Raw genomic sequence first — 12,428 nt, forward strand, 5'->3', positions numbered from 1 at the left:
TAAGCTTATCTTCAAATCACAATTCTTCTGGTCTTTGATTAGTTACACAGTTTTTAGGAAGTCATGTTAACAAAAAGCTTGTTTATAGTGGTTTTCTTTGGCTATGTAAGTATGCTTAAAAAAAAATCATAGAGATTCACAAGAGATTCAACTAGGATGCTATTAAAATAAATGACAAATATTTCCATATGAAAAATACGGTCTTTTATTAATGTTGAAAATAAATTTAGCAAAAGTGTGGGAGGTTAGTTACTGTTGATTTCTTAAAAAGATTTGCCTACATTTGTATTGTTCTTCCATTGCTAATTATAACACAGAAAATGCCCAAAGAAGGTGCTTGCTGTATGTCTCTTGTCCCGCATCTTTCCGTACTCATACTGCCAAAACTTTTTCTGTTGCTTTTGCCTTGTACTTGGTCACTAGTATATCGCTGGCATCACGAAACAGAAGATGTGTTGGCATTTTTATTGCATGAATTAATTGCATGCAGAAATTTTAAAGTTAGTTAAGCATTACTTATCTCACTTCATTATGTCTTCAGAAATTCAAATCCCCATTTTCAATTTGTACCTACCCTCTCTCACTGTTTTAACTTATTTCTCTTCTTATTGTTGCTTATTCTTTTCCCCACTACTGGCTGTATTTCTTCCCAGATGTGTTTACTCTATATGAATAACTTTTCTGCAGTAGATTTTGCTCTTGAAACATAGTTTACAGTAGTTATGTGGTATCCTAGATTTGCTGTTCCTTTTCAGTACCTGAAGATCTACTTCTAGACAGTATAGAGCTTTCTGCTATTGAGGTTTTTTTTACTTTATTTTGCCATTTCTTATGGCTGCATAGTTGTTTCTAGTGATCAGCAGCAGCTGGAGATATCTTTACTAGCAACAGCTCCTGCCTTTGCTGGGCTGTACACGGTTCTGGAGTGTTGGTGTGATGATTTGGAAGTGACTTACAAAGCATTAGTGATGCTTCACATTTCAAGTGATTTTGGAGGTCTGAGTCTTTCACATGTGCATGTATGTCTCTGTTTGAGATAGAAAATTGTACAGATTTTTTAGTTGTTTATGTTGTATGTGAACATTTATCTTGCTTGTTGTTAGATGAAATTACTTCTGAAGTATACCTTTCTCTGTGATAGGAAAGGGATAGAAAACACATTCTTACAGTTTCCTTCGCTGTTCTCTAGATGTAAATTGTCTCATTTATTTTCTATTGAGCATGGGCAGAAGTGGAAATGGAAATTGAAATGTGAAATGTCTCTGAATACCAATTTTGGAATAGTATGGAATTGGTATGAAGTATTTTGTCATTTTATAAATTTATCAGAAAGATATATCCCTGTTAGGATGAAATGATCTTTGTATCTCAGATTGGGAAATTTAAAGTACTAGATCATCTGATTTTAGTATTTTAGTACTTTTTAGAATTTCTGCTCAGCTGAGCTCATTATTGTACCAAATGACATGTTTTATTTGGAATCTTTTTCATGATAGCATATGATATTGTCATTTAATCATTTGGGTATCCCATTCAGTAAAAATCTTCAATCTTGAAGAAGATTCTTTTCTGTACAAAATGCTTAAGTATTTCATTGTGTCAGTCTCAAGTCTTTTTTCTAATATTAAATGCAAGATTATTTATAAAGAAATTTCTGGTCATGTTCCACTTGCAGGGTATCCAGGGAGTAATCAGACCTTGCTTTTGTTGCGAAGCTGTGGTGCTCTTTTACCAGAGGTATTGTCACCTGAAAGAACAGAACTAGCCCATATGATGTGGGACAAGATGAAAGAACTGGGTAGGTTGATTTTGTTAGTCCCTCTATGTGCTTCAGTTACTTTCCTTGTAATAGAAAACTGAATGTATTTTAGTAGTGTTTAGGTATTAGTTTATAACAACAAATTACTGAATAAATGCAAGGTTTGTTTTTCAGGTGAGACCTATTTCCTATTCTGGGAGTTATACTGACATCTAGGGGTGTTAATAATAAATCTAAAGATTTTATATATATATATATATAAAATCTTTTTTTTTTTTTTTTCTTTTTTGAGAAGAGATACTTGAATTTTGGATTATTGAATTTTGATTATTGTAAGAATGTATGTTTATTTTTCTGTTAGATGTTATCTTGATATCTAGTGTCCTGTGTATTCCTAGTGCTACCAGCTATTTTATCAAATGATTTTTTTTAAGTTATTAATGTGTAGATGTTGCATAGGTGAACTGCTTCTTGCTAGTAATACTGTTGAATCTGTAAAATAAATACAACTATGTAATAGCATGCACATGAACCTTGATGTTACTGTGCTGTGTTAGCATTTTATAAACAGATGTGTGCTGTTAAATAGATGTCTGATATTTCAAAGGTGGGTAAAAGGAAGCAGTCTGATAACACATAAAGCTCATACACAATAAAACTGATATGAAATTAGTTACCCAAGAAACGTATAAACCCATGTTCAATTTAGAGAATCTACATTCACTGACTGTGGTTGAAATATTTCCTTAGGTGCTGTGTATGATACAAGCCATTATAATGCTTTACTTAAAGTCTACCTTCAGAACGAGCATAAATTTTCTCCGACGGAATTCTTGGCCAGAATGGAGGAAGCTAATGTGCAGCCCAATCGAGTAGGTACCCTTCTATGGTATCTTAATTCTTAATAGTAGTATCCATTTATTGCATGGAAATCATTGCCTTACCTATTTTGTCTTCCGTAGGTTACGTACCAGAGGTTGATTGCTGCTTATTGCAATGACGGTGACATTGAAGGAGCGAGGTACTCTTTTGCATTTATTTTTAAAGGGATTTCCACAAAATCAGCTTCTTATATTCCCAACCATTAATGTTAAAACTCATTTCAGTGAAATTCTTACAAATTGATCAAAGCAAAGAGGAGATATAAGTATATTTTAACCAAGGTCTGAAAAGCAGTTTCTCAGAAACAGCTGGAATCTACACACAAAATAAAAATAAGTGATAAACCAGTGTGATCAAACCAAATTGTATACAAGTTGCTCAGAAAATAACTTTTGTCATTTCTAGAGCCAGCGTGAATAAGTGTGAGGTTATGAAGGCTACTGCCTATGTAAGAAAATGGCTACTGGGAAAGGTATTTGAGAACAACGTGGGCTAAAGAGCAAATAGTAATTCTAATTTTTCTTGTTGTTACACAGGGCTTGCTGGTTATCTTTCTTGTGTTTTAATTTTAGCAAAGTTAATTTGCAACTTTGTGATTGTTGGGTATGAGAAATAACAAAAAGAAATATAAAAATAATAAAAAACCAAAACAAAACAGCCCCACCCTTGTGTCTCCTTATTTCAGTGACAAATACAATTCATCTGAAAAAATGAAAATGACCAAATGATGAGCATGTTATGCAGCATCCCCAAATGTAATTGCTCAGTGACATCAGGATTTGGGTTTGTTTGATGATAAAGTGCTTGTCCAGTAGAGCAGCAATAGCTTGGTAGTTTATCTTTTCAAAGGAAAAAAAAAAAAATCTAATCATTCATTGTCTTGTATTTTTCAGTAAGATTCTTGGATTTATGAAGAACAAAGATCTCCCAATCACTGAGGCAGTATTCAGTAGCCTTGTGAAAGGTCATGCAAGATCAGGGTAATGTTTAATACCTTTTTCTTTTGCTTTCTTTCAGTTTTACTACAATGTGAAGTGATACTGTACAGAAAAATTACATGCTGCAGAATAATGTGGTGGTTTTGAAAATGATGTGTAGAAGACTGTCCTTTTATACACTTTTCCAGCAAAACAGGGCTATTTAATGAAGTAGACTTTTATTGTGTCTGAAAATCTTGAATTTGGAGATAAATTACTGTACTTTTGTAGTGTTTGAAAAGGAATTTTGCTGCACTTAGTTTTGAACTTTGTCAATTGTTAAAAGTTGAAAGAATATTCTAAGTAATACAATAATTAAAAGATTTGCACTTTTGACCTTTCAGGATTTGTTCAGTTAAAATAAGTTTCTCTATGCTTATTGCAGTCTTTGTTTCCAGTTCTAATTAATTTAATGAGGAAATGTGGAAGTCACAATAAGCATTATTATGATTAAATCCACTAATGGTGTTTATTTGAATTCTTTTAGAGATATGAAGAGTGCAGAAAATATCCTTTCTGTAATGAGGATGGCTGGTGTTGAACCAGGTCCAGACACCTATTTATCACTGCTGAATGCATATGCTGAAAAGGGTGATGCTGATAGTATCAAAAAGGTATTGCATGTTTGAGTTTAAATACACTTTGTTTGATCTTTTGTTCAATTTAACTTTAGAATGCTTTCTACCCATGCAGAAGGAATAATACTGAATTTTATAGCTTGTTTCTTCGTAGTCTGCAGCAATTAAGCAGGTTTTGTTTTGTTTTTTAATCTGAATAGCTGGCTAACTGAAAGCAGTCTTATACTTTATGAAAAATACTTGTCTTTTGATAGTTGCCTTTCACTCTGAGAAGATGTGTTTGCCAGTGAATGATTTAATCATTCAGGGTTTTTTCAAGAGACAAATAGTGCATGTGACAGATTTATACATTTATTTATAAAAAATAAATAAAAAGTAAACCTTGATTATCATGCTCCCATTTAGCCATTCTTTGGTTCTCATTGAAGCCAGAGTCTTTCTAGTAAAAATGAATTTTTTTGAGTTCATACCAGTCACTTAGGTATTCATGAAGTGTGGATAAAATAGTATTGCCTTAAAACCCTTTGTGTAGCTGATTTTTTTTTTTTTTTAAGTATTCTCTTATTTTTTTTAAATCAAAGAAGTATTCAGAAAGGAATAAGAAAAGACAATAGGTTTGAGTTTAGTAAGTAGTATCAGATGGAGAGGGCCAAGTCAAGGAAGAGGATGTGGGAAAGATAATATTGTTCTGTGACTTAAAAATTAAATCTTCATCAGCCAATCTTGTTCCACACACTAATAAAAACTTTGATTATTCTCCCCTTTTCAAAATAAAAATTTATTTTGAAAGCTGTCTCACAATGGGAATACTTCAGGTGTTTTCATATATTATTAGGTATTAGAGAGAAACCATTCTATCCCTTTCATCTGTCCCTTTTTCTTTTTACAGTCTAAAGATGTTTGAGGGACTCTATAGATATTTGATATTTGCTTTACCATATTTGATGTATCTAAACCCATGGTTTTAAAAAAGGGAAAAAAAAAAACACCTTCTAAAATTTTAGTTCTAATGTATCCTGTTTTGAGTTGCTTTGGAGTTTATTTAACTTAAATTTACTTTGTTTTACAGACTCTAGAAGATGTTGAGAAGACTGAAGGATATCTTATGGATAGGATTTTGATGCAGGTGATTTTTAGCCTTGCCAAGGCTGGATATCCTCAGTACATTGAAGATATTAAAAAACGCATAAGATTTGAAAGGGAATTAATTCCAGGTAGGTGCTTGGTTACTGCAGCAGTGTTTTGCTACTCAGGGTGGAGAGGAAAGCGCCTTTTTTTTCCCCCCCAATAACTATGTAATAACTAATTTTGTACTTTTTTCTTGGATACTTAAGGAAAACAGTATTTTTGCTGTTAGTTTGTGGATTCATTTATGATGCTTTAGATAAAGTTTTGTAAAATTTAAATATAACACATTTATTTAAATTTCCATACAGAAGTTAATCGATCAATTTTTTTAACTTGTAAAATTAAGATTTTATAGGAAAGCAGTAAGTGTGGTGTCCTTTCCTCAAACAACACTCTTGTAATTCTTGTTGTGCCAGCTCTTTGTGAATATCATAAAAAGGGAGACTAAACACTGAACATAGTTTTTTTTTATCTACAGTTAAAGTCACTTTTGGATCCCAGTATATGTAATCTGAATGATGATTGTTAATTATACTTCATGCATTTTTTCTTTCTTTTGACATGTCTAGAAATGTGTTTTCCTTATTTAGTATCCTGTCATGTTGCAGTGGTGATGCTTCTGTAATTTTTGTGTGGTCTTTAAATTTCAATGGGAAAAGTCAATTTCATTGAAAAATATAAATAATTCTAAAAAAGTCTCAAATTTCATTGGCTCGTCAGTTTTAGAAGTATGCTAATGATGCTTGTAAAACAGTTGTATTCTTAGCTTTCATTAATTTTAGGAGTTTAATGTGAAAATAGTTACATGCAGTTTAAAAAGTTTTGTTCTCTATTTTTCGTTTGCCAGATGCAATGAACCTGTGTCTGACTCTGATAACTCATGGCTTTGAAGATCTAAGTTTCCAGATTTTGAAGTCTTTTAATCACTTCACACGTGATAATACGGACCAGGGTAGCTTCTTCTTGCAACATTGTGTAAATAGAGATCTGGTATGCAGAATATTAATACTTTTTTCTTAATACACTAACAACATTTTATTTATTTAGTTTAATGCAACTGTGAAGATGGAATATGGTATATCTTTTGCACAGTTCTTAAAGAATAAATGATGTCTTTTAGTAATTCACTTCAATTTGCGTAGTGAGTTGGAATTCACAAAAGAATCATGTTTGGTATGTGTAATATCAATTTCCTAAACATTAAAAGACTCTAATATTCTTAACAATTTTAGAAATTGAAAAATAATTTTTAAAAATCCTTTGCAGCCTATGGACAAGCTGATGCAATTTTGTAGTGAGTTAAAAGAAGCAAAAATGCACTCGGCACCATTACCATTTGTTTTGCGTTGCGCTTTGGAGACCAATAAATCAGGTACTCTGCTTATTTAGTTATTTTATGTATTGTTATTTAAAGTACATGGTAGCTGTTTAATTACGTTGTGAATGTTTTCAGTCTTGGCTATTGATGTGATGAAGATGATGAAAGCGGAAGGCCTGCCACTCAGACCTCACTATTCCTGGCCACTGCTAGTTGGGTTCCAGAAAGAGAAGAATCTTAAAGGTTAGTTATCTGATACATGCTCCTCCAGCTTTATGGAAAACCTAGTGCACAAATCTTTATTAAAACATATGAGATTCAGCTGACTCTTGAATGTAAATGAAGACCTTGCTGCTTGTCTTATTTTGTTACGAAGTTTTTCCTTCAGAAAGACTTTTATTTGAAACTTCCTTTCTTACTTAATCATAGTACACTTGTACAAATTTCAAGTCTACCTTTGCACAGAAAGGTGTGTAAGTAATTCTTAACTCTTGGCATTCTTTCTGCCTTCCACTGGTTCTTTTTGCTGCTCATTACCTTCTACAGAGTTTAGTCTTAAGAAACTGAAATCTGAGACAAGCATTTAAAGGTAGGGTTATGTTATAATAGCTTTCCTGGACTGCAAACTCAGTCCTTTTTTCAAGCCAACTTCTTATTATCTACCTGATAAACCAGATGCCAGTTTTGTTACAATAATAAAAACTGCAGGAGAACTTACATTGCTGAATGTGTGAGCCTGACCTGACAGCATACTGATTGAAGGACACAAATGCTCCATCTTTGGGATTCTTAAGTAGGTTTAAGCATTTAGCATACTTTCCCCTGTTACACATGGGGATGTCTACAGGATATGAATAAGAATTGAACAAATATTAAATTTTAGAGTACAGTATCTAATTCTTTGGTTTGCGTTATTGGTAATTCAGAAAGAATGGTATTGTAAAAAGATGCTTTTAACAGAAGTACTTCCCCCTTGGGGAAACAAAAAACTGTCTTTTTCATCTTATCTCACAGTATAATGTGCTTTAGAATGAGATGCAGAGTTGTTAGTGTGACACTGGGTGACAAACAAAATGCACAAACAAAAAAAAAGTGCTTTTAGCAGACTCTTCATATCGCAATTTTATCTTAAATATACAGTCACATTCCAGTTTGGAAGAAATGCTGAAACAAGTATTCCCTAATTGTTTCTGGCTATAAAAATGTCTCAAGTCTTTTTCAAAAAGCCTTTGTGAAAACAATATTCAGTTTTTTATTAACTCCTTAGGCTCTGTTCCTGCTAGACTACTTCCCAAGTTTGTCTTCTCCCAGGTTTTCAAATGCTTGAAAGTTCCATGATATTTTAGAAGTCTGGCAACATCATTTTAGTTAGGTCCTTTGTGACTTCCTTAAAGCACCATGTTGCCAAATATAAGTAAATTGAAATCAGTGTCATGCTTCGTTTTTGGGATGCTGCCTACTGAAAAAACCTGCTTTCTGTTACTCCATAGAAAATTTCACCTCACTAACACAGTTGTAAGTGATATTGAAAGTATTTTTTGACTTAGAGTTATCTCCCAAGTCTGAAGCTGTATCTGACTGTTGAGAGAAACTTAAGTTTCAAGTCTCTTTGGTCTTTCGCAAGGTCAAAGGTTGCCTTAATTTGGACCTCTACTGTGGAAATAGACTATGCTTTGGCTAGCAGTCCATGCTGGAAGTCATGTAAGCAAATCGCGAAGAAAGTTGATGAAGGAGCTCTCAATTCTGCCTTTCTTTACCATTTTCTAGAGAACCTTTCTTTTCCTATCTGCAAAGGCATAAACCTCTTTATGGCTGTATGATAATACTGTGGATTTGCAAACTCATTTTTCTAACCTGGTACTTAGTTTGCGAGTTTGAATTGTCAAGCAGGAAAGTTACTACTGTGTGCATACCTATGAAAGTCAGTGATTTTGCCATTCTTAAAATACAGAATATATCTAAGCAATTTTTTCTGCAGTGAAGAATCAGTGGAATTATTCTTGCTGCAGTGAAGCAAGTTGTCTTGTGCTTTCCCATGTGTAAGCTCACATTCATTTTTTAAAATTTAATAATAAAAACTGAATAAATGAGATCCACTATCTAAAACTACAATTGATAACACTTGAAGGAAAGTAAACAGGAGGAAAAAAGCCCACCCACCCTGAAATTGTTTCATAGAAATAATAGAGCAAAAGATAATGCTGCAGTGAGAACCTAAAGGTGACAGCAGATAGTAAATGAAGAGAATAATGCTTTCTAGCAGCAAAAAATAATAGAGCTGTGTGAACAAAAGTATAGATAGACACTGTATCACATCTCATACCAAAAATTAGGTAATAATTCCTCTCTCTATGAAGTAGTAATGCCCAGCCTAATGTGTGTAATTTTGCATCTCAGTATCGGTAAGGCTGAAAATGGAAAATAACTTTGAGGAAAAACTATTAAAAATCTGATAGGATGTAGATAGTGGACTAAATAACTGTTAACACAAAATATAAGCAACAACCTGTCTATAGCTTCAGGGTACAAATGTGTGAATCAGTATGTATTATGTGACCCAAACAATTAACTTGTCGCAATGTTTAATTATATGTTTATCTGATGTTTATTATAACAAAAGCTGATATTGGATATCAAAGGAAATTCTTTAAGTTGTGTATTAAGGAATTGAGTTAGAAAGTAAAACAGCAGTGAAGCGGTGGCTAAGAGGAATCAAAATAAGCAAGGCAAATTTTAAATGTATCATAGAGAACTAAACCACTCTGAAATAGCAAACAGCTCTTTTCAGTCATTTTACCCAGGCAAATAATTTCATGTGGGCATACTTGCTTATATGTGTATCTGTTATATAAGATGATAATTACTTATTTCCGTAGTATTTATCTATGTAAATGCTATTAGGCTTTTAGGAATGGAAAATGCTTGTGGGGTTTAAAAGATCAATATGCAGTGAATCTGAAACTTGTTGGCATTGAGATTCATCTTGTATCAGATGATACAGTAAAAACAGAAGGGTCCAGTATAAATAAACAGCTATGTTTGACTCACACTTGTTACTGAATATTTTATAGCTCCCCTTCATCTTTTTATAATCATGTTAGTTATTTTTAAAGATAGTTTTTAAAAGTCAGTAGTGTGTTTCAATTTTGTTTTCTACAAAACTCTTGTTATATATGCAAAGCATGGTTAGCGAGTGGTAATTCAAGTTTTATTTTGGGAAATAAGAGGCTAAGTCCTGAGAGGAATTAGAGTGGTGATTTCACAAAGTAACTGCTTGAAATACTCTTTTATATACATACTTTTGTGGCAAAGAACTTTCTGGATGCATCTGAAATTAGCAGCTCAGCAAGAATATGTTAAATATTATGATGCCTTCCTGAATGCGACCTCAGTTTTTGAACCGGACTTTGTTTTTCTGTCCTTAATAAATTACTTAAAGCCCAATTTTACTGCCCTTGCAGATGTAGAACTGTACTTAACTACCTTAGAAATTTCCTCCTGTTCTGATGGGACTGTTTTAGGAAGATGGCATGACTTACTGTGAGAAACTTAAGGAAATGAAAGGTGGACTGAAGTGCAAGTCTCAGTTTTCACTTCTTGAAAAGCAGCAAGCTCTGCTCTACCACAGAAACATTATGACCATCTTGTAATTCATCTCTTCTGTATTTGTTCTTGGATGTACTGATTCGAGGCTGAATCTGTTCTGTTGGGGTGTTCCAGTGCTGTTTCCAGTACTGAGAAAAAGGAGAAGTGTGGCTGAGTTTTATTCCCTTTTTCTGGCCTCTTTATACTTAACTATTTGATTTTAGATACTGAGCTCCTGCAGTCCTTACAAATCTCAGCCCAAGATTTAAAAAACCTGTTCTTGATCAAGCAGGGAGATGGCTGGAAGACCTTTCTGTGGGTTTTAGTCATACCCAGTCTTCTGGATCAGTTGTCTCCAAGTGGGGTGTCCAAGGCAATCCATTTGGATGTGAGTGGGCTGTTAATAAATAAAATAAATATTTATTTTTAAAATAGTGTTTATTTCATGTTCGTCTCATCCTTTTTTACTTTGTGTTTTTGTGTATGTTCTATAGTGTACATAATATATCAGTACAGTGGTACATGTACATAACTTCTAAATCAATATGCGTGTATTAGGGGTGTGTTCTTGAAAAAGTTTGAGGCACCAGTGTTCCAGATAAATGTAAATGCACTTTTGTCTCTTCTTTTAGTCTGCTCATTGGTTTGAGGAGAAATAAGAGATTAGTGTATTTTCCAGTATGAAGAGTAAAGAATTTCTCAAAATCCACACACATCATGTTCAGTTCCCGTTTCATGCATGTATTTGAGAATTTTATAGTATTTTCATTGAAGTGGAAATGTTCTGTTGCTTTATATTGTGAGAGATATTTATGTGATAATAAAGTAGTTCTCTCTGTGAGGTAGATAATGTCTGCAAAATTGTAATATTCTATGTTGGTTTTCATTTATCTTCTACTCCCTCCTCTCCCTCCCCCCCGCCCCAAATTGTACATGAGCCATTTTAGCAATGAAGAAATGTGTGGCAGCATTTTTTTTAAGTTTGCGATTAATTTGGCTATGTGCAGCATTGTTACTGGTATTCCTCCTTAATCTGCATCTCATTGTTGTGCTCGTGTTCTGGTCTTCATATATGCCCTTTTCTGCTAGGGATCTGCACCAGGTCATGTTATGTTTTTGTGATAAATGTCCACTTGGGAATGGGGATGCTTAACAAAACTGTTTTCTACTCTGTTCTAGATAGAAATTAGAACTTCTGTCTCCTGAGCTTGCCATACCTTATTCACTATGGTATCTAGTTCTTGGTCTTCAAGCTACTTTCTAGTGATACAGATACAGTTATTTTTTTTAAAAGATTTCAGCATAGAAGAACTTAATGCATTTTCTGGGATGCTGAAAACATGAAATAGAAACTAGCTGTCAAAATTTGAAAGGTATCAAGGAAGACTTACTGTAATTAATTCTTTATTCATATTTTTGCAGATTCTGGGCCAAAATTGGAGTTTTGTTTAAGGCAAACTCTAACAGATGATGCGACTTTAATCTAGTGTGACTTGCCTGCATGTATTTTCAAGTGCTCAAAGGGAATTCACATTTGATTATTTGCACCATAGTGCACTGCATAAAATATTCATGGAAGTGTCACTTTTCCATAGGTGGCACTCCAGGGCAAAGACAGGGACTTTGGGAAACTTTACATTTTTAAAGTAATAAGTATGAAATGCAAGTTGAAAAAAACATATGCTGTTTGGTACTGGTGTCCTGCAGCAACTGACAAATCATTTTTAGACCAGCAAAAAATGGTAATACCTGTATTTATTTTGACAGAGGTTCAGAGCAAACTCTGAACCTCTAGCTAGGGTTACTGTAAGAAGTTTCTGCAAGTCAGAAGAGTGTGAGCAGTTAAAAAGCATGACATATGCTCTCAAAGTCTACACTCTAATTGCTGAACTATTAAGATTTGGTATCTGTTGTCTTCAAATGCACATCTACAGTAGTAAGGTGTGGTCTAGTTGTGTGAATTGATGTGTACCCTGTAAAAGTTAAAATGTAGCTCCCCTGGGGCTTGGGAGACTGTAACCTATCTCTGAACTTCCATTTGGAAGCTGATGTGTTGATAATGAACCTTATTTGCTTACAAAGAAGTAGTTTGTTTTAAACAAATCAAGAGGCAAATTTTGAAAGCTTGCCTTGCAAATCAGGGTCGGATACTGCGAACAAAGCTAAGATTGTATTATGTATTGAAGACTGCATTTATGTTT

General features: G+C 33.5%; 1 protein-coding gene across 3 annotated transcripts in view; it reads left to right on the forward strand.

The window, feature by feature from the left end:
* LRPPRC (leucine rich pentatricopeptide repeat containing) overlaps positions 1-12,428 on the forward strand; it is a 92,742-nt gene that overhangs the window by 12,529 nt on the left and 67,785 nt on the right. For all 3 annotated transcript variants that reach the window (XM_065058277.1, XM_065058276.1, XM_065058275.1), the window contains exons 3-11: positions 1,676-1,798; positions 2,510-2,631; positions 2,722-2,780; positions 3,535-3,621; positions 4,106-4,232; positions 5,266-5,410; positions 6,172-6,314; positions 6,591-6,696; positions 6,778-6,885. In XM_065058277.1, the coding sequence (XP_064914349.1) occupies positions 1,676-1,798; positions 2,510-2,631; positions 2,722-2,780; positions 3,535-3,621; positions 4,106-4,232; positions 5,266-5,410; positions 6,172-6,314; positions 6,591-6,696; positions 6,778-6,885 (1,020 nt within the window). The remainder of the gene's footprint in view (positions 1-1,675; positions 1,799-2,509; positions 2,632-2,721; positions 2,781-3,534; positions 3,622-4,105; positions 4,233-5,265; positions 5,411-6,171; positions 6,315-6,590; positions 6,697-6,777; positions 6,886-12,428) is intronic.

The sequence above is a fragment of the Columba livia genome, chromosome 3 (assembly GCF_036013475.1).
Source record: "Columba livia isolate bColLiv1 breed racing homer chromosome 3, bColLiv1.pat.W.v2, whole genome shotgun sequence".
Lineage (NCBI taxonomy): Eukaryota > Metazoa > Chordata > Aves > Columbiformes > Columbidae > Columba > Columba livia.